The 23,588-nt window shown below is 33.4% G+C and overlaps 1 protein-coding gene across 6 annotated transcripts in view; it reads left to right on the top strand.

The window, feature by feature from the left end:
- The window catches only part of LOC124532542 (tropomodulin-1), an 89,934-nt gene that overhangs the window by 29,111 nt on the left and 37,235 nt on the right, over positions 1-23,588 (top strand). For 2 of the 6 annotated variants that reach the window (XR_006966645.1, XM_047107490.1), the window contains exon 1: positions 14,999-15,330. The exons of 1 other annotated variant lie outside the window; for it this stretch is intronic. Coding sequence is in view for 2 of the 5 variants with exons in the window: in XM_047107490.1 (XP_046963446.1) it covers positions 15,202-15,330 (129 nt within the window). In the remaining 3 variants the exon portion in view is untranslated. Of the gene's footprint in view, positions 1-14,997; positions 15,331-23,588 lie in introns of those variants that run through there. 3 more of the 6 variants (XR_006966644.1, XR_006966646.1, XM_047107493.1) reach the window with 3 other exon arrangements.

Consider the following 23,588-nt stretch of genomic DNA (forward strand, 5'->3'; position numbering starts at 1 on the left):
GATAAACATTGAACAAAAATAAAACAAGCTAAATACACTCTTACTCTTGGTTTATCTCCAGATCGAACGTACGAATGTAAGAAATTTCGTACAAAAAGAAAATTTATGGATATTATTTAAACCGATAACGAGAAATGCTTAACAAGAAAATATGGTCGATTGAAAACCTCCTCCATTTTTTGGAGTCGGTTAAAATAAGTAAAATTGTCATACTTACATTTGAATACAAAAACATGAAAACGAAACTTCTTATAACTATAAAAATCGTTTACTAACAACTACAATGTTTTTTCAAATATAATTAACCTGTCTCGTTTCCATTTTTAACCCCCGACGCAAAAAGAGGGGTGTTATAAGTTTGACGTGTCTGTCTGTCTGTCTGTCTGTCTGTGGCATCATAGCTCCCGAACGAATGAACCGATTTCAATTTAGTTTTTTTTTGTATTGTAGGTATTTTACGGGCGAGTGTTCTTAGACATATTTGATGATAATCGGTTTAGCTGTTTAAAAGTTATGGGGGGTTAAAGTGGGGAAGAAAAACCGAATGCCTGCAAAAATGCTCAATTGGGGTATCAAATGAAAGGTTATGACTTGTACATCACAAAAAAAAACATTAGTAATTAAATAAAATTATTAAATGATTATCTTTTGTTCCATAAAGTTTTTATTCGCAAATATTTTTGTAATTCGAACTCTTTAGTGATTGAGATTTAAAAAAAAAATTAATGCATCGATTGCGCAAAACGTTCATTTTTAAATTTCTATTTCAGTATAACAAAGTTTTGTTTAGGAGTATGACTTGGCTAATCCGTTCTTGGCACAGTTTATGAGCACAGTGATTAATTGACACGCAGGAGTAATAAACTGGTGCTATCATCGTATTGTTACCTATGATGTGGGTCACTCGGTCTTATTATGCTTTGCAGATTATGTATTATCAAGAAATACACGGTTCCAATTTTCGAACTATATTTTTTTATTTTGACTTTCATCTGGTAACAGATTATTTCAGCCAATGTCACGCGCTTTTTTTTTTTATTTCAGTTATTTTTAAATGTCAAAATGAATGAATAATATTTGAATTCGTATTTGAATTAAGAAGTAGATACCAATGTTGACAAATGATTTTTATTGTTTTTTTTATATACATATTCTTGGGATGGACACGGGTTATAAACAAACAATATTCTTCTTGAATCCAGATTTATTTTGTTAACATTGGTTTCACATTAATCAGTGTTTCAAATTATACATCTAATATATTATATTTTCAAAACTAGTCTATCGTTCTCATTATTCAAGAATGATCCACATTCAATTCAAACATTGCCGTCGCATTCGATTCTTATATCATTTCTTTTCCTTACCGGCCAGTACCAGACATTCATTCAGTCGGCCAGCATTAATCGTTAAAAATTAAAATATTACATTACCACATATTCGAAAAATAGTCAATCGACATATCATTCATTAAATAATTCTAATAAATTATAGTTATACAATGTGTAAAAAAATAATAACTCTAACAGCTCGGCCTTCCTGTCCAACGCGTGTCCGCACGCGTTACAAACACTACAACTATACGTATAAAGAATCAATTAAAATATCAGTAAATACATAAGAAATAATAAAAAAATAAAATAAACTTCATACTTATATATAGTCTTCGATATTAGGGCAATAGTTTGAACCGTGCAATAAATCTTAAAATACATTTATACGCTAGTGTTATTTACATAATCGTCTCGTTCAACATCGTTAACATTATTTACATCGTCATCATTATCATTGCTGGTATCATCGTCTGTGGAATCATCGAAATTTCGGTCGAAGCTCATCCAAGGTTGCATTTTATCTACGGCAATGATACCTTCATATCTACGACCCTTACGTGACAGAGGAGTGTCTTCGACTACGTATCTGTCATGTTCGAGAACCTTTATTACACGATACGGACCCTGATATCTAACTACTAGTTTTTGTGATTGACCGTCATGTGGAACTTGCCTAACTATCCGAACTAAATCCCCTACCTTGTATTTCCTACTTTTTTTCCTATATTTATTGAACCTATCTTTTAGTTGCTGTATTTCAATACGCTGACTCGCTTTTTCTCTAATACTATCTAACTCGTTGAGAGGAGTCAAATTAAGAGTTTCGTTTATTACTGTACTTAGTATTCCCTGAGCTCTGTGACTTACATTAAAACCGAAAAGTAATTCAGACGGAGACTTCCGAGTCGTTTTGTGTATCGTGGTATTCAGCCCTAGTTGTATGTCACAAACGTTCTCATCCCATGCTCTCTCGTCACGACCGTGATTGGACGTAGCTAAGGCCTCTGTGATAGTTCTATTGAACCTTTCGACTTGCCCATTCGCTCTCGGGGTCGCGACTGCATTGAGCACGTGTTTTATACCATTCTCTGTGATAAAATCTTTAAACGTTTTGCTAGTGAAACTAGTTCCTCGATCGGTAATGAGACGTGTAGGAACTCCAAAGTAGCTAAAGTGATCTTTTAAAATCTTAATAGTAGTTAATGACCTTGTATTCTTTACGGGGCTAATATTGACAAACTTCGTAAACCCATCTATTATGACCAATAGATAGCAATTACCTAGTTTACTTTTTACAAATGGCCCTAGATGATCTGCATGGATTGTGTGGAACGGCACACTTGGTTTCTCTATGGGGTGTAGTACTCCTTCATGCCTTCCTCCAGGTGCCTTATGGTGAGCGCATTCTAGACACGCAGACACATATTTCTTAACAAAACGTCGCATACGGCTAAACCAATAGTGTTTCTTTACACGTTCTAGTGTTTTTTCAAATCCATAGTGGCCTACGTCATCATGATTCTTTTTAAGTATTTGCCACCTCGACCCCTTTGGGACAACCCACTTTATTTCATTTCCTACAATACGATAGACACGCCCGTTTTTCAATTTGTAGTTTTTGTAAACTTCCGCGACGCTCTCAGTTTTAGGTTTGCTAAGGATATCTTTGATTTTAGCGATGTCTTCATACAGTTATATACAAACGTCGGAACGTTTGTATAGTCGTTATCCAATCCTCCTCAGACTCTATCACCAAGACATCTAAAGTATGTTTCTCTTCAGGTAACGCTTCTTCTACTGGATTGCGACTCAGGGCGTCTACATGAGACATCTTATCTCCAGCCCTATACTCAATAGAGCAGTCATACTCCTGGAACTGTAACCACCATCGGGCAATACGCGGCACCAAGTCCCGCTTTGTAAACGTTGACCTGATAGCATTACAGTCAGTAAAAATGGTAAACTTAATCCCAACAAGATAAACTCTGAACCTACTCAGAGATGCAACTATTGCAAGAGTCTCCAATTCATATGAATGATACTTCTGTTCTTCTGGGGTAGTTTTCCTGCTAAAATATGAAACAGGTTGAAAAGCATCCTTAACATTGCGTTGGAGAAGTATGCCTGCTAGGCCGTGTTTGCTGGCGTCGGTATGAAGCTGTGTCTCTGCTAAGGGGTTATATAAAGCAAGAACCGGTCGTTCTGATAGTAATGCTTTAATTAATATAAACGAATTATTTTGGGCTTCGCCCCAATTCCAATCGTTGTTTTTTTTTCAATAATTCTGATAATGGTGCAGCTATAAGCGCATAATCCTTAATAAATCTTCGGAAAAACCCCGCTAACCCTAAAAACTGACGCAACTCGTGTTGATTTCTGGGTTGAGGATATTTAGAAACAGCATCTGTTTTTCTACGACCTGGTTGAATGCCATTTGCACTAACCTCAAATCCGAGAAAATCGATTTTGTCGAAGAAGAAGTTGCACTTGCTCATTTTTAAAGTTAATCCCCCTTTCCTTAAAAGGTCGAGTACTTCCTTTAGCCTCATCATGCCTTCATTTAAATCTTTGGATGGTATAAGGATGTCGTCCATGTAAACTAACGCATACTTTACCTTAGCTTCTGCAAGGATTTTATTCATAGTTCTTTGGAATACTGCAGGAGCGTTAACAAGACCAAAAGGCATTCTGTTATATTCAAAGAGACCATCAGGAGTTACAAATGCTGTCTTAAGCCGTGATCCTTCGTTTATCGGAATTTGATAATAGCCCGATGCTAAATCTAATGTTGTGAAAAGGATATTTCCTGCTAATAAGTCAAACTGATCTTCAATCCGCGGTAAAGGATAATGATCTTTTTTTTGTTTTGCGGTTTAACGCGCGGTAGTCAACACATAGCCTTTTTTCGCCAGTTTTTTTCTTGACAAGAACAATTGGACTTGCATAAGGTGACGATGATTCACGAGCGATACCACTATCAATCATCTCTTGGACCATGCCTTGAACTTGAGATCTTTCCGAATGGGACAATCGATAAGGTTTGTAAACTACAGGTTCGTCATCATCTAGTTCTATTGTCATTTCCGAAGCTGTTGTAAATCCCAAGTCTTTGAGGCCACTAGAAAAACAATCTTTATATTCTAATAGTAGTTTTTGTAGATTCAGACGTTGCTCACTTGTAAATTTAGGGTTGCAATTAATGGTTTCGTCCACATCAGTAGTACTAATTGTAACTTCGTATGTATTTAATGTATCCTGTATCTTAGTCGCCCTAGTAATTAACGCACCTTCTTCTACTACTATATCAGATTCTGATAGATTCTGAATAAGTAAAGCGCATTTATTGTTAACTACACTATACTCACCAGGGAGCAGGTAGTATTCATTCCCTACCGAACCCCTAATTGAACCGAAAACAAATATTGCACCTTCGCTAAGCGTTTTGCAGTAAACAGTAACTGTACGCATAGTATTGACCGGTATTCGTCGTTTCTCTCGTGAAAAGAGAGGTACCTTATCAGATGACTGAGCTTTTCTGAAAATTATCTTGTCAGGCGTCTTTGTAATGATAATATTAGGTTTTTCCGTAAAGGAGTGTCCTAATAGAACCGCGTGACCCAGTACGTAATCCTCTACTACATAAATGTCCACCACTTCCTCAATATTCTGGACTTCCACGGTCGCTACAATCAAACCTAATGGCTTAATAACGTGTGCCCCAATACCCCTAAGCATTGGCAATTTAACGTCGGTATTCAAGTTTAAGTTGAGTAATTTAGCGTCACTTTCCCTCATCAAAGTACATTGACTACCCAAGTCTAAATGACACTCTAATGGTATACCGTTTACTCGGATGCCTATAATATATTTATCATTCGTCCTATCAGTCACTCTGACTTCTGAAACTTGTTTCTCATTGTTGTCAAGCCTATTTTCAGTTTGTTTATAAAACTTAATTCTATGACAGTCAGTAGACTGATGGCCAATCCTATCACAATTTGTACATTTGATCAATGGTTTGTCGCACCTAAAGCTAGGATGACCCATCTGGTTACAGTTAAAACATCTAATTGTTCTATTATTCTGACTAGTTTTTATAACGTTAAGCTTGTTAAGCTCAGACTTGCTATTTCTAAATAGCTTGCCATCACTATTGTCTCTAGGCGTCCCTATTTTAACAGACCTAAAGTATCTTAAAACGTGCTCAGGTTCGGAGAATTGAGCTGCTTGTGCTCCTACTTTGACCGCTCGATCGTCTAACCCATGGAGTAAACAGTCAACAGCCCGCCTACCAGTTATTTTACATCGATTTAAAAGGTTCATCTTTGCATAATAATAATACTCTAGCGATTCTCCATAACGTACCCGTTTGTTAAGCATTTCAGTAAGTAACTCAGCGAAATCCTCTCGGATAGGAAAAGACTCAAGAAGCTTATTTTTCCATTCGGACCAACTAAACAGTAAAGAAGGCAGACCCTGGTACCATGACTTAGCAATGCCGCATAATTTTTGAAGTGCATAGTGAATGATAGCTTTATCATCCCAACCATATATTTCCGCACACTCCTCCACTTTATTTATCCAAGTTAAAATAGTTTGTTCCTTACTCATAGGATCAAACTCCGGAACAACATTATTTTCATACGATAACTTAGATTTACCAGAATCCCTTACGTCCTTGATAATTGACAGAAATTTATCAAGTATTTGGTTCGTTTCGTTTTCAGAATTAGTATTAGCATTCTTACGTTTTGGATGAAATTCGACCGACTTACCTACTGACCGACCAGATGATTCAGATGACGGACTTGGATACCTTCCCCTACATTTCTACGCCGGTCCGTGCTGTGTCCGCCACTCCGCGTCGATTCACCGTAGTATTCCCTTCTATCTTCAGCAGGAGATAATGTTCTTTTTCGCCCTCGTCTCCTGTCCATTTGCAGCTTATCTTCACGTTGTGATCTGAAAGGACTGTTAAACCCTGACCTTAATCCTCGTGCACAATAATCATTATGCCCTAATCCTCGGGCACAATCATCATTACGCCCTAATCCTCGGGCACAATCATCCTCACGCCCTAATCCTCGGGCACCATCATCATCACGCCCTAATCCTCGGGCACCATCATCATCACGCCCTAATCCTCGGGCACCATCATCACCACGCCCTAATCCTCGGGCACCATCATCATCACGCCCTAATCCTCGGGCACCATCATCAACACGCCCTAATCCTCGGGCATCATCATCAACACGCCCTAATCCTCGGGCATCATCATCATCCAACCCTCGTCCTCGGGCATCATCATCATCCAACCCTCGTCCTCGGGTATCATCATCATCAAACCCTCGTCCTCGGGTATTGCACTGATCCATGTTTCTGAAGCTCAAAGAAAAAAAATAAAGCTTAGTATTATGTAAGATATTAAAACATTTAGACATGATTGGCGCTAACAAGCTAACTGTGACTTTTTTATTTTTTTAAAAAAACAAAAAAATATATATTGCTTAGAAAATAAGAAAAAGGGAAAAAAAAAATTTTAAAAGAGAATTCTACGCTCATTATTAATTTCTAACATACCTAAAATAAGAGTAACAACGGATAAATTAAAATAAATAGCAATGAAAAATAAGTATTACAAATCATAATTTTAATTTAAACCAATATAAGGAAAGAAACATTATGATATCTATTTATATATTTTTTTGTGCAATTTCTTAAACTCTTTCCGGTGCAATCATCACATCAGTTCACTGTTACAATAGTATTACGATTCAAAATTTAAAAATATTCATAACATACCTCAATCAACAATCGATAAATGAATCCAATTCAATTCCTTTCATCTGAATATTAATTCTCAGTTGCTGATAATTTCAAACGTGGGCGCGTAAGGAAATTTTATTTATCCTTGTCGTAATCCCGCTTCTGAACTCTTGGGATGGACACGGGTTATAAACAAACAATATTCTTCTTGAATCCAGATTTATTTTGTTAACATTGGTTTCACATTAATCAGTGTTTCAAATTATACATCTAATATATTATATTTTCAAAACTAGTCTATCGTTCTCATTATTCAAGAATGATCCACATTCAATTCAAACATTGCCGTCGCATTCGATTCTTATATCATTTCTTTTCCTTACCGGCCAGTACCAGACATTCATTCAGTCGGCCAGCATTAATCGTTAAAAATTAAAATATTACATTACCACATATTCGAAAAATAGTCAATCGACATATCATTCATTAAATAATTCTAATAAATTATAGTTATACAATGTGTAAAAAAATAATAACTCTAACAATATATATAATTAGGCTGAGGAGCATATGGGCTACCTGATTGTAAGTGGTGAATTTTCGAAAACTGGTGAAATATTCTTGCCTTTTGCTTGTAGTGACAATATCTCAGCCACCCAATATCTCTTCAAACCCAACACAAAAATTATATTTATTGCTGTTTAGCGGCAATGATCTAATGCGGTGTGCATACACATGCATAACTCAAAAATATAATTATATAGGATTTACAAGATAAATAATTTAACATAGAATTATTAAGTAAAACACGTCTCCTTCACACCGAATCCAGATTATTGCATGCACAGATAATTCCTATTTCTCATAAGTAGTCACGGCGATGTTTATAATAAATGTTACTCTGACACCGAAATTAATTTTCACCTTAATGAGAATGCGTTAGTTCTTGGCGTGTCTAATTACTCTGTTTACCGCTACGTCGACGTTGAAATTACAAATCATTCAAATTACAATCGCTTATCAACGTTACGACTATATCACTAACCTTTATATACTAGATATCCTATTTTACACAGGTTGAATCGAGGTCATGTGATATACTTTTTAATTAATGGAATTAACATTAAAATATAATATATCTCAATCAGTGTTGTACAGTATTCGTGCTAAATAGATCTTACAGATTTTACGATTTATATTTTCTACGTTCAATCTATACTAATGTAACTGTAATTTTGTTTGTCTGACTATTGCTATTTCACGGCAAAACTGCATCAAATTTCGTATGAAGCAAGCTTAATAGGTACTTAAAACTTGATAATAAAACCCTAACCTAACCTAACCTAACCATGAGCGAAGCCACGGGCACTTACGTATATGTTCATACTGCCTTTTATTATATTAAAAAACAATCAGTATAATATATTAATACTAACAAATGCTACGTGATAATAAATGAATTAAACTAATTTTAAAGTTCATTGAACCCTTTTTCTTTAATATAAATGGTTACATATTATATTTTTGATTTGTCTCATTTCTCTGCACAATTTCTTTTGTTTATTTTATAATCGAACGATTTAATCTTAAATAAACAATGCATACAATAATAATATAACCTTATACTATGGTCACCTTGAAACTATTAACTACAATAATAAGAAAGTTTTAATTACCGATTATTTATATTAAGCTTAAAGCTTGGTTTAGAAGTGCGGATGACAATAACCCTACACGGTCAAGATGACGTTTAGCTTTGAAATGTTTTCAAGGTTATTGGTGCGTTTGCGATGGAAGCATTGGCAGATTTACAAATCTGCCGCTAGTAGGCTAGGAGGCTTTTCAATTTTTGCCACCCCTACTTTGTTACGTCGGTTTTTTCCCGGATTACGAACGTAATGTGTATACATATAATTATAAGGTTTTTTTATTTCTGTTCTGACAGAAATAACAATTTTTAATAACAATTTTGGGCCAAATTTGCCACCCATCTAAATCTGCCGCCCTAGGCTATTGGTAAATCAGCCACTGGATGGAAGGGATAAATATCTTTAACATTGCCGAAGTCTATTGATGGTCATATACAAGTGAACCCCTTGCGAGTCTGGCTATGAAATCAGAGAAAAATTAAACAAAAAGACATCGAAAAAACGATGTTTATAAATATTTTTGCTGAAAAGTAACGTAATTGTAAACATGCCAGCTAGCTATAATATTATTCGGAATGTGTTATTTAAAGCTACCAATGTCACTTCGGATTTAACGACGCCCTATCTTGATAAAAACTATTTCCTTGTTCATGTTTAATTTTATAGCAAAACACTTGTTAACTAATCATTGCAAATTGTAAAACAACATTTATTAATTACAATTTGATGGAAAACTATTTGCGTTGCTAAAACGCTCGTTGCTGGAAGTTATGTTTTAAGTATAGGTATATATTTATAAATATAACATAACTCATCAGGGCCGGATTTAGGGAAGGACAACCGGGGCAACTGCCCTGGGGCCTCCACATAAGTGGGAGAAAAGTTTTCAGTGAGATTACAAATACCAAGATATAGTCAAATTATAATAATTTTACTACTTAATATTTTAAAAGTTACCGATACCAGTCAAGAAATACTTACTGCTTCAAATTAATAAAAGCTAAAGTAATCTATTAACCCATGATATAATTATTAGGATCTCCGCGCTCCTGTTGGTCTAGGGCCTCCACTGCTTTGTGGCCCCAGGGCCTCCAGACCTTTAAATCCGACTCTGTAACTCACATGTAAATAATGTCAAATAAATTAACAACTTGTCATGTCCTACTGATGCTAAAGCTCTTAGAGGAGGAGGTATAGAGCTCGATATTTTTTGCAATTTGATGGAAATTAGCCTCATGAAGGTTACCTCCTTCTTTCCCATCATAAATTAAGCACATGGATATCAAGTAGTGCGGGCCTGTGTTTGAACACAATGTCATAGTATAAGATGCACGCGTTAAACTCATTGGGCCTTCTTAGCTCGGTGTTTTGAATTGTAACAAATACATATCACATTGTATCTAAATGAAATGGGTTAGTAAGCGCAACAACTGTCGACCTAGTTTTATAATTTTATTTGATACTAGAATAACTTATGACAAAAAAATGGAAGAATATATATGAATATGATAAACTTTCTTCGCGTATATGGAAATAAAGTACATTTTAATACATTCATCGATAGTAATATTAAAAATGCGGTAGTAAATCTATCTGTTGCTCTTCAACAAATGACTGAACCGCGTTTGATGAAAATTATAAGGAAGCAAGCTTCAACGCCAAGGAATAACAATAACATAACATTTTAATGCTACGCAACCGATGACAATCCTAAGACGCAAAAAGTCGCATGTAACAAATAATCCTTTGGAGATCTATAAGCATAAAATTTATCATTTATTAACATAAGAATTAACAACATTAAATGCTTAAATATATACAAATATGAACTAAAACTAGTTACTGTATAAATCTTGACCGCGTGGAATGGTGGCAGGTATGCTAGCAGCATTTCCCCGTTGAATCGCAATTCCGATCCTCTGGGCAAAAAACGAACCAGCCCTCCTGTCACCAGTAGAGGCAATGAGGCGAGGTGTTATACTTTTTATGAAGCTTTTTGCACCACTATGCAGCATAAAATATAATTTATCAACATGTTGAAAAAAAAATACATACATAAAAATATATTATTTAAATAATTACATTATATATCATAATAATAATCAAGCACTTTTGGAATTGGTGTCAGCCGATGAGACATCTGATTAGATACTTATAACCCCTCCCTCCTCGTTCGAAGACGTCTTGACAAAAGGTCATAAGACACGTTACGAACACGTTGTGATAACCGCGATACTAGAGTCATTGAAATAAAGTACTCATTAGTGATATTACTTAGTTAATATTATATATTTTGGACAGGAGATCTGTTAAAATTGTCGTTAACATTCTTATTGCTATTTGTATATTATTAAAATATTTCTGCAAATAATTCATCAGTCGTCTTTGTTATAATTAGCAAATATTTCTGATTGTATTCGCTACTTTAAAATTGTTTATGTTATTGTTTATGACAAGAGTATTTTCTTATACTGAAAGTCAGGTTGTCACTCTATTTTCATACCAGCTAAACAAATATAAGTTGATAATTGAAATGCCGCAATATTTTTACATTTATGGTCCTGTATTGTAGAAGGTTGAGTTATATTCGAACTGTTGTCAATTTATTTTTTTAAGAATGCTTTTTTAAAATTAAATTTAAGAAAAAGGTCCGTTCAAAAAAAAACAAAACACAGGCAGACATACGGCATTCACCGCTCTAGTCAAAAAATATATTTTTAATATTTGCTTATATTATTATTGAACGAAATAAAAAACAATGTGTAAACGATTATATTTTATGTATCGCGGAATCGAAGGTTCTACAGCTATGCCAGAAACCTTGACGCAAATGCCAATACCATCTGTACAAAGTTTTGAAGCGGATGTGTGTTGCGCTGTAAATACACAAAATAAAAAGAATTACAAATACATCTCTCACGAAAACTATCACCGCGCAGAGTTTTATTAAAATACATTCAGTCGTGCGTACAGACAGACATTAGTTTGAATCGTTTTGGCCTCCATATCGATTATCGCCCACGATTAAAATATTTCACGTTCAATCGTGGCCCTGTTACAGTTATATTTTTAAGTGTAGATAAAAATATTTCATTAATACATGTAGTAGCTTAGGTATATATATTTTTTTAGTATTTTACCTGACGCTGGCCAATTTCTCAATGACATGTTCATCAAACTGTCGGGCAAAATAAAAAAAAAATAGGTACTTTGTTCATAGAAATGAGAATTTAATGTTAAAAAAATCTTTTGTAAATAAATGCTATTAATAAATGAGTTTACAAAACACAACAAAAGCTTTAAACAAGGGAATTAGACTTGGGAAGTCCTCTACTGTAACTCTACTGAGCAACGTAATTATTATCGGACAATTCGGATCTTTTATTATGAAGTGAAAGGACGCTTTATATTCATGTCACACAATAAAACGAGTGTGTTATTTTTGTAAATATTTCCTTGAGAATAGTGATCATACACACACACTATAGGTACCTACTTTTTCTTTCTTATTATTTATAACATCGACAGACTCCTGTGAGTCTGTCGATGTTAAAAATTTAAGAATGAAAAAAATTAAAGATGTTGCCCGTGACTTTTTTACATTTTACATTTACATATTTTGGCGTTTTATATTTATACTAAACATCAGCAGATCTTTGTTGGGTGATACATACACTTATATGTATGTATCACCCAACAAAGATTATAGGTGATACATATATGTATTTATGACACGCATATCAATAATTTCTTGAAAATTACAACGATATTATTTGGTATATTAAAACGAAGGAGAGGAATGGCGGTTACAATAAAAACTTCGAATTCAAAATGTACTTTTATATAAACTCGTACATTATTTAATCTATACCGACTTTAATATCTGTGGTAACAATTTCAATAGTATAGTAATATACCGTCCTATTCGTCGATTGAAAGTATTATAAATATAAAACCTATTTTGATATTTTTGTTATATAATAATGTTTTTAGACGATATAATTATCTGTTCCCTCTAAATGTGTATAGTACGACACAACTTAGATGTAGCATCGACAATATTTGTAAAACCGATCACAACCACATTAATTACGCGATCTCAAATTATCAATATTTATTTCTTACGTGAATATGATCTTTACACAAACGTAATAACATGTAATATCATATGACCTAATATATTCGTCACGTTCAAATGGTTGAACTGACGCGAAAATTTATAGCGACAAATAGCATCGAGTGGCGCGATAGAGAGCTGTTTCTATTGGTTGTATAAATCGGCAGTAATCGGTTTCATTGCATTTTCCGATGCTACATCTGAGTTGTGTCGTACTATACTATCCAATGTAACATTGGTCAGGTCAATGTCACGCGTGTTGTGCGCTATTTCTACCTCTCAATCCTTCATCTCACATCCGCTAATCTTGATTGTGATTGCAGGTAAGTTGCCTTGGATGACGTCAGGCAATGGACACGGACATGAGGCGGGCGTCATGTGAGTTAGTGTGTGGATATTCCGACTGAATTAGACTAACGAAATTATCACATTATTTATGTCACGGAAAATGTAAATTTTCTATCAAAATAGTTCATGTTTCTATATTATACACAATATTATTTAGGCGACCAATCATAGCTTCCTTATATTATATTATATATACATGTCGACCATGGTGGAATATGTTCCAAGCCCTCTCCTTAATGAGAGCAAGCCATTAGCCCAGCAGTGGGAAATTTACAGGCTGTTACTTTACGTTTTTACTTTTATTTGAATATATATTATATTAAAGTTCTATTATTTAATTATTTATACTACTATTGTACCCTTTAACGTAAAAAATTGCTAAATCTCTAACAGTAGTGATCCTAAATAAATAGGATTTCGAAATTCGAAAGATTGATCTTATATTTTTATTTATTATTTGTAATGTCATATTTTTATAACGAGTAAAAGAGGATGGGTTCCATTAGGATAGAAAATACTCAACTTTATAACCGTTATTATTATAATAATTACTTCATTTTTTTGTTAATCAATCCAATCAGCTAATCAGGAAAAGCCACGAAAATAAAGCGTCATGAAATAGGCTGACCGTAAAAATTTGCCAAATCTCTAACAGTAGTGATCCTAAATAAATAGGATTTGCACAAACAAACAATTAACCACGAGCTCTAAAATTATTAATTATTCATTTAAACTTTTACATTCAACCTTTTTTGTATAATGAGCACAATGTATAATTAAAACGGAAAAGTGGTACAATATAGTAGTATGCTTGTAAGTAGATATGGCCTGCCACCATCTGTTAGGTGAACATGCTATGCAGATTAAAATTTAACGTGTATAGGATTTCCAAACGAATTACCGTTTAATCGATTACAAAAATCCGAAATATGGCAGATATGACCCATATTTGTACGTTCCTATAAATTTTCCACTCTATCAGAAAGTTAACAAGATGCAATTTTGTGTTACATGAAACCGTTACTAGGAAATCTTGTAATTTAAATAATTTACTACATACGATAAAGGACTCTATCGATAAAGAGTTAAAATATAAAATCGTCTGAAAGCTCATGGTAAATGTGGTACAGATTTATCGTGGAGTATTAGGAGAGCCGCGTATTTATATTAAGTGGAGAAGCTGTCGGCTCCTACGCCGACGCCGGTTTTGGACGGCTACATACAAGAAATATGTTATTATAATTATTTTTCATAAAAACTTCATACAAAAATATCAGATTATATGTCAAATAAATGCATGAAATCAGTGATCTGTTTAATTCACTTAAAATAAAGTCAAACAATGTTTCATCGTTTATTTCCTTGTATTTATTTTATCTGTGCATATCATTCGATAAAATGATTTAGAACATAATAAAACTGAAGTTGTTGACTTGTATTTCATTCCCATCACAGACTTTCTGCCAGTCTAGTCAATCTCCGAGAAAATCTAATATTTTGCCAAACACAATAAAATTGACTGCCAGGAATCGTTGATGTCATAATAAATTTTTCACAAACGCTGGCGAGAGTAAAGGTAAACTCAGAATGAGTTCGAAAATAATCAAAAGTATCAAACTGATATACGAAGAGACCAGAGCGACACTTCGCTCTTTCGGCTAGATCGTCCAACTAATAATAATCGCGCATGTGAAATGTTTTGGCTGGTGCTTTTTGTTCGCCGCGGTTATTTCAGTTTTCCAGTAGGTTTCTGAGCAAGATCAACTGTGGCCGTCTCCGCAGTGCTCCTTTATAAAAAGTCTATACCAGACCTAATCACGCGATACCTTAGTGCCAGAAATGGATGTGATGTCTAACCTAAAAGGATACAAGGAAATAGCGATTTGAAATATTCAAATGTGTCGGAATCGTCCGGTTTGCTAGTGCAGTGAATGTGTGGAGATCTTTATTAGTTTAGTGCATAAAGTGGGAAAGAAATATTTCAAACATGACGGAATTTTTCGGTGACTGGAGCGGCAAGAACGATGACGTCGAAGAAATCGAGGAGTCTGTCGAAACTGTCGAAACGTTTACGACAACCACGACGAAGACGAGGAGAAAAACGACTATGCCAGAAGTAAGTCCAAACATCAGATAACGTGATCCAGGTTGCACGCCCTTGATCGTGACTGGCGCAGGTATATTTTTGCCACGACCATTTATATAGCACTGCGTTCTGGATTCCGACGATAATTCTCACCTGACTTTGATCTTTAGGAATCCTTTAGCTTTCGAACGGTCAGCTTGAACAGTTCTAATTTAGTTATCGGTATCATTGTTGGGGTGTTTATTTTGGATAAGCGGAGCGTGTGGATGTCACGGGCACCGCCGATTCAGCCGTGATACAAGCCAGCGTCTCACCAAGGTGAAGGCAATACGTGGATGTCAACGGGCAACTATTTTATAAATCAAGTGACGCACCGGCTCTAAACTCTAAAAATACTAAATTTCAACTGCTGAATCTACTCGTATACAATATTTTTTATAATTCATGGGAACATTCCAACAGTTACAGTATCATGTCGTCTTTGCTATTAATTGTTTTCGAATTGTTGTGTAAATTCCTTCTAGACCATTCTAAGAAAATAATAATTTGTATATGTAACTCACACGCGGTTAGATTTTTATAAATTTCTCTTTTTCGCAGACAATTTGCATATAATTCCTATTAATAAATATCATTTGAAATTAGAACATAAACAACGAGATATCATCAAGACATTTTATTCATTCGAATAAACAAATGTGTGCCATTTAAAAATATAAAAGCCTATGATCCTTTTGTTTAGCTCACGAAAAAAAAACGAATAAAATTTGCAACACATTTCAAAAACTATTTTGAAATGAAATCAAAACAAGCGTTTAACTAAAATAACGTGGTAACTAAAATAGACAATGGTATTAAAATATGTTCAAATGTTGTGATCGTATTCAAAGTTATGTTTTCGTTTACCTTGAAACGACTATGAAAAGAATTGAAAGCTAACCTTGCTCTTTGAAACTGCATACCATTGGTAGATGGTGGTCGAGCTTTAAAAATTCTGTGGAAACCATACAACCACAACAAACAACAGTAGCCTGTAAATTTCGCACTGCTGGGATAAGGCCTCCTCTCCCTTTTGAGAAGAAGTTTTGGAACATATTCCACCACGCTCTTCCAATGCGTGTAGCTGAAATACACATGTGGCAGAATATCTATGAAATTAGACACATGCAGATTTCCTTAGGATGTTTTCCTTCACCAGATAGCACCAGCTCGAGACGAATTATAAACACAAATTCAGCACATGAATATTCAGTGTTGCTTGCCAGGGTTTAAACGCGCAATCATCTGTTAAGATGGACGAGTTCTAACCACTGGGTCATCTCGGCTAAGAACCATATAATCACCATTTATTTCACTTTCATATATGAATACTACATATTGTTTTATTTTTCGTCTTAGTGAGCCAGTGTACAAGCAAAAAATGGTTGTGAGCCCAATGAACCACAAAGAAATACTTCTTAGTCATTCTATAGGCGAAGGCGGCAACTTATCACGTGCCTCGTTTTCCGCTCAAAAATATATACAACTTGTATAAACAAATTATAAAATATAAACAGAACTAAATAGAACGCATAAAAACAACTCTGTATATATTTTTATAATGTCGCGTTCATTAAAATACACTTAACGCTTCATGAAAATATTAACGTCCCATGAATAGATGTTAAAGTGTGTAATTACTCTGTCTCGAAAATATATACGAAAGAATTTTAATTTCTTTCGTTTTATGGAACGCAACAAATAAATGTCGCATGTCTGTTGGCAGGAAGGATTATAAATATGGAGTAAATCATTAAGGAATTAAATAGTGCAAGCGCTATAGCGTACGGTTCCGAGTGGCACCGCCCACTCGTTATATTCCAGGCCAAATAAAACGAGCAATGTCTGGACATAAAACACTCTTTGAAATCATCAATCATTGTGAATTATTCCCAAAATTATTGCTGGCGTAAGGGGAAATCAAATTGGTTGAGTAAACCGTCTTTTGGTACATGACTGAAGCATTACGATCAAATATGACTTCAATAGTGCAGTACACAACTCCGTGCTAACACATATGTACATAGAATTTAATTTAAATATTCAATGCCATGGCTATCAAAGAAGGACAAACTAAAATTGTCAAAAAATAGAATTTATTATTTTCACGACTTCCGAGTTGTTCTATCGAGTAATTTCATATTCTATCGAATAGAACCGACAGAAAACATGATGAATATTCTTTTGTAAAAATTAAACGTGTCAATATAAAAATTAATGTATTTTATCCTCTCTAAAAATCAAAATATACTACACGCTCTGTTTTTATTTGCATAACATTAAATTTACTATGCGTTACTGAACTTTTAACGTTAAATTCTCTGACACAAAGAGAAGTGTATTTGATAAGTCATATGTAACTGCATATGTACTTCTTTTTAAATTTGTTTTTCCTACTTCTATTTATACAAACTCATTACAATTATTCTGATTTCCATTCATATGAAGACGTCTATTTTGCAATCATGCGTCTTAGATATCAAAGTTTAAAATTAAACTTACCTGGACAATTTATTCTATTCAAGATTCCACATCCCATATGTATATGGAAAATAAATATTCACATAAAAATAGATTCATATACCTAACCTGTATATGGTTAGAAAAAAAAAACTACCGAATATATAACCAATTCTTATCGATTTAACCTACGTTCTATTTTTTTGTATAGCAATGATACTCTTTTACTATAAGTATGTTTATAGTGTAGTATAAAAAATCATAAAGTAATTACAATGCAAAGCCGCAAGCGACAGCTACTAGCATGTTTATGTTTTATACTATTGTTTGATTCTAAGCCATGATGATGGAAATCGTGCATTTAACTTAAGAATCGTGACTATCTTTAAATACTAAATACAGACCTACCATCGTATTATTCACGTTCGTGCTGTGATTACAGACTATGCAAGCAACACATACTATGAAAGTAGAATCAAGTCCAGTTTGTGTTCGTATTTTGTTACATTAATGTTGTTTGTTTCCCCTAAAACTTAAAAGAAAGATCTATAAGACCACGGTCAGACCTGCTGTTCTATATGGATCAGAGTGTTGGGCTACAAAAGAAATGACTGAAAGACAGTTGCATGTTGTGGAGATGATAATGAGAGGAATGTGTGGTGTTACGCGAATGGATAGATTAAGGAATGAGTACATAAGAGGAAGTTTGAAAAGTGGCACAAGCAACTGAGAAGCTATGTGGAAACCGGCTGTTGTGGTGTGGACATATTATGACGAGGAATGAGGACCATGTTTTAAGAAAGGTTTTGAGTATATAGAGGTGGATATAGGGGTAGAGGACGACCAAAGAAACGATGGATGGATTATGTGAAAGGAGATATGGTTAGACAGAATGTTACTTGCAAGGTGATGTCCGACAGAGAAGTATGGAAGGAGAAGAATTGCTGCGCTGTCCCAAATAAGATTGAATTAAGGGCAGGCGATGATGATAATGTTATTTGTAAAAAAATATTCAATGTGTTTGTGTGTTTTCTCAAGTATTTCTTTCATTCATTCGTCCTATCTGCGAATCATAGTTTATACCAATTGGTATAAACTGTGATGAACTCACTCACAAATTGATAGCTCTTGCACAGCGTGACAATAAAACAAGAGTTTGTTAATCTTCAAACCGCGTTTCATCTTAAGTTTTTCCGTCAAAACATTCCCGGTAGACATTTGGATTAAGGAACTTGGCAGTGTTTTACTTTTGCGACATCAAAACCATTGGTCGGTTTATCATCTGGTAATGAGAATGAGGATGCAATATCTTTAACATATCCTGCGTATTTGGCTAGCCCTTGATATTTACCACAGTCACCTAAATCGAATTGGCAGACGTCTATATAAAACTTCTTCGTCTGCTATCTATAAAACTAGTTCATGCCCGCGGCTTCGCTCGCGTTTTAGGGTGTTTGTCATGTGTTAGACAAAAAAGTAGCCTATGTCCTTTCCAAAAAAGACGTCATTCTCTGACAAATGACGATCGTGTTCTATACCGACTTTCGAACTACAAAAGTTCAAATTCGGTTCAACGGTTTTTGTCGTGAAAGAACGACAGCAGACAAACAGACAGACAGAGTTACTTTCACATTTATAATATTAATATAGATTACACTACACAAACAACAACTTAAGGAAAATCATGCATTGCATTAAACATAGGAAGTATGAAATATATAATGTGTATTTTTAGTCTTCAACCGTCCTTGATATACTTTATCAACAAAATGACTAACATTTGTTTCAAAGTGCCTTGATATAACAGCATAACATAGCAGCCTATAGCAAGTTTAAACTCCAAGAAAGGACTTCGATACATTTTTACGCCTATCAACTGTTTACTGAGTCTTAAACCAGGTCACTCGTAAGTAAATAACAAAACATCCGTGTAAAAATAATAGTTTCTGATTATAAACAAATGCTTTTAAAATTCATCTTCGAGCTGCATTATGCCTTTCTATTGACGGACAATGGACTCATATAATGGCGCAGAAAATATTACCTCGTATTCAAAGAATAGAATCGCTCAGTACAAAGTTTCAGCTTTATTGTCCATTCAACGTTTGTTCTCATATGTATTTGGAAATACATGATAAACCTTTGAGATTGTATTCATTACTTAGTTAATGCATAACATTGTTTACTTTAAAACAAACATATGCATAATAAATTACTTTAAAATTCATTTGGTTTTCATTTCAAAAATTAACAAAACTTAATATTTTAGATTGTCAACAGACTCAAAGTCACCTGTCGTTTTAGATGAAATTAAAATTCAATTGAAAGATTTGGGCACAGAAATAGTAATTAACTACAAGAAGCTTGAAGAATAAGTTCACTTTTTTTTATTGTCAGATTTGTATTTCACCAGACATGTTATGCTCGGTTTATAGTACATTTAATTTTTTAATTTATAGTTCACAAATTATATTGACCTGAATAATAAAATTAGATAGATAGTACAATCTTACTTAAGTAATTTGCCATTTATAATCCCATCACATGGAAACAACAAAGAGAGTGTCTTTGTCTTCCCATAAAATTAAAAAAAGTAGTTTAAATATAGAACACTTGAATTTAAGCACATGCTTAAGAACTTTAACAGTTACATTATTTCTATTGAAATCAGCCATTATCATCAACATCAAAGTAATCTTCATGTCTAATCCCGAGGTCATCCATATATTGGTATTGATTTATGTGTGTGTGTGTGTTACTTTTTCTTCACCTTAGCCATGTGTTCCACTAAAAAACTTATTGTTCTCGTAAATAATTACCCGCGAATATAATTAAATTGAAGGGCTCCGTACCCAGTGGCCGTGACTCAGTCGATGTTTTCGAGTTAGCTCTATTCACGTACACGCTGACGGCATTACAGTAACATATATTACTTCCTTTGTTCCATTTAAACGGATATATCTGGAGTAGGTACTTATTTGTAAGTGTACATTCTAATTCAGTTAAGAATTAATTTTATTTGTATATATTTGTTACTGAAAAACAAAATAATAAATAAAGAAAATTATATGATCTAAGTTTGTACATAACTTAGGAAAAATTGTAGTAAATTACAAGTGTCACTTCTGTAAAATTGATACAGAAACATCGGATGAACAAGACACTTTCAATTGAGCTGATTAAAAATATTTTTTACTATAATTGAAAAATAATAATTCTACAATAAAAGCCAATATAATTACTATTTCATATAATAATTTTATTATTTCTGTAACTGTGAAAATAGTTGGATCACGATGATTATGATCATTTATCTTTCATCCTATCTGCTAACAAAAAACATTTCTTCGATTAACGCAAAATAAATAATTAATTCAATATATAAAGAATGAGTTCGGTAAATTTACACCCACGTTTATAAACCAGACAATACTGTTGCTAAAAATCAAATTAAAAGTCAATGTCATATATCCAAATTAAGTAAAATGTCTTCATCCGAACAAGACAAATATGGCACGGTATGCAAATCTCCATCCTAGGAACATCCTAGTTATAATGCCCACGCAAATCAAACCGTGTAAAATACTTTGTTTCGCACACCATTGTTAATTTAATTATTTAATAGTTTTAGGTTAATAATAATCTTATTCATACCTTACGTACAATCTAATGTACAAGGTTCAGGAACTAGTTATATAAAACCTGTAACAGGAAGTCAGCTCTTTCATAAGATTTATATATGCAAGAAATCATATCGGGATATAAATTTAAACTAATATAAAGAAATCCTCGATGAAAATAAAAATACAATAAAAGAAAAAAGAAGTATCCACCTTCTTTTAAAAATGTGTATTTAGGTGGATGATATGATATTATCATTTATTTTATTTACTTTTAATGCAATCACATTTAACAAATATATAAGTATTTTAGTTGTATATAAATAATCATTTTTGGGTCATAAGATGAAATTAAACGTAAAGTTACTTATTCGAATAAATTCTTAAAAGAGAAACAGCAAGAAATAGTAGATACTATTTTTATTACATTGAAAATTTTATTTATCCTGCAGTGTTATTCTGTTTCTCATTTCGAATTTCACTAGTGAATTGTCAAATGCTGACGAGCACATTTCACTACTTATAAATATTATTCATATTTTTTTATAATCATTATAGTTCATGTCACATTACATTTTCTGACAAATGACGATCGTGTTCTATGCGGAACACACATTTTTATTACATGTTAATCACTATGTGTTTTTAGGCTAACATTTAAACGTATATATTCGCAACTATATATTAGTTAACTTGACAAGGAACTGCGTAGTATTAATAATTCTCATGTAGACCACCTACACGCATTCAATATGTTACATTTTCGCAAGTATCGGTACCTATTTATTGGCTGCGATCTAAAACTAGATTTGAGGTAGAAAGGCAGAATAAACACAGCGCTATGATTTATTGTATTCGCTTGTTCTACATTTCGAAACAGTGTAACATTTCCCTGACAAGTTGTTTTAATAATATATTTTTAAATTTCGCCTTGTTTCGTGCCAATAATTAAAAATCAGACTATACGATTTACTGTAATTACAATCAATTAAGAACACATATAAGATTTATTAACCTGATATAAATTTGATTAGATTTACATTATGATATTACGCGTCGTCTAATATACGTAATTATTAAATTTAAACAAATGTGAAGCGAAATGCACACATACAAACGCACGCGTATAACTATACTCAACTAATAACCCACGCACACCCACATACATACACACAGAACCAGCAAAACTCTAGAGACTTGTATTAAAAATTGGACCTATTATAATAAATTCGTATATTTAAAACAACAGAACTCTCATTATAATTCATTTGCTATTTTGTTGTCTGTTTGTGTGTGTTCATCTGTGCTGCTTCAATAAAAGAGTTGAATTATGCGTGAGAAAAAATATAAAATATTGATTTTTCCTTATTTTATAAGGCATGTTTCAAAATATTTTAATGAGTCTCGAAAACGCTTAACCATTAATTGTAATCGAATTTGACATATACGGCCTCATTTATAGCTAGACTAAAGTTTAAATAGAAATCTCCTTTGTCTTTTAATTGGAAAAATAGAACTAAAAACAGTACTGAACCCTCTCACTGCAAATCCGTCTCGCACTTTTTGTTTTTTACGTCTGGTTCAATGAGAACCGCGAAAAATTGTATCTTAACTGGAGCAAAAGTAACGTTATATCTAAAAATATTAAAATAAATCTTGCGATCTTTTCGAGATAAGTTAGAAAAAACATAAACTTTTAAAAAGAATAAAATCCGCTGTCAACAAACGTCATTCAAAATTATTTGAACATAAATAATTCGAATTTGGAATTCATACATACGATTTAAAAAAGTTTGAGAATACGAGCGACAAAAACTCAAAAAATAAATGAAATATTAATAAATAGTAAAATTACTTAATACATGACTTATTTCGTTATATATTACCAAAATAATATAATTATTCTTTCCCCCCGAAATAGATTTAACCGGTAATATTAATAGAACAATTTCGAAACATCTGCACCGTTTAATTTCAAAATCTATCCATCAAGGCATAAATCGCGTAGATCTGATTCACGCATCATCACCCACAGATTAAAAAAAAACATTTATAACACATCATAATACGAATGTGAGATCTTCATCTATTTGGACGTATGGATACGGGATTTGAGTCGGAGGGGTCGACGCACTGACGCCCTCAAACGACTTTATGTTTATATTTGTG

Source organism: Vanessa cardui, chromosome 9 (assembly GCF_905220365.1).
Source record: "Vanessa cardui chromosome 9, ilVanCard2.1, whole genome shotgun sequence".
Lineage (NCBI taxonomy): Eukaryota > Metazoa > Arthropoda > Insecta > Lepidoptera > Nymphalidae > Vanessa > Vanessa cardui.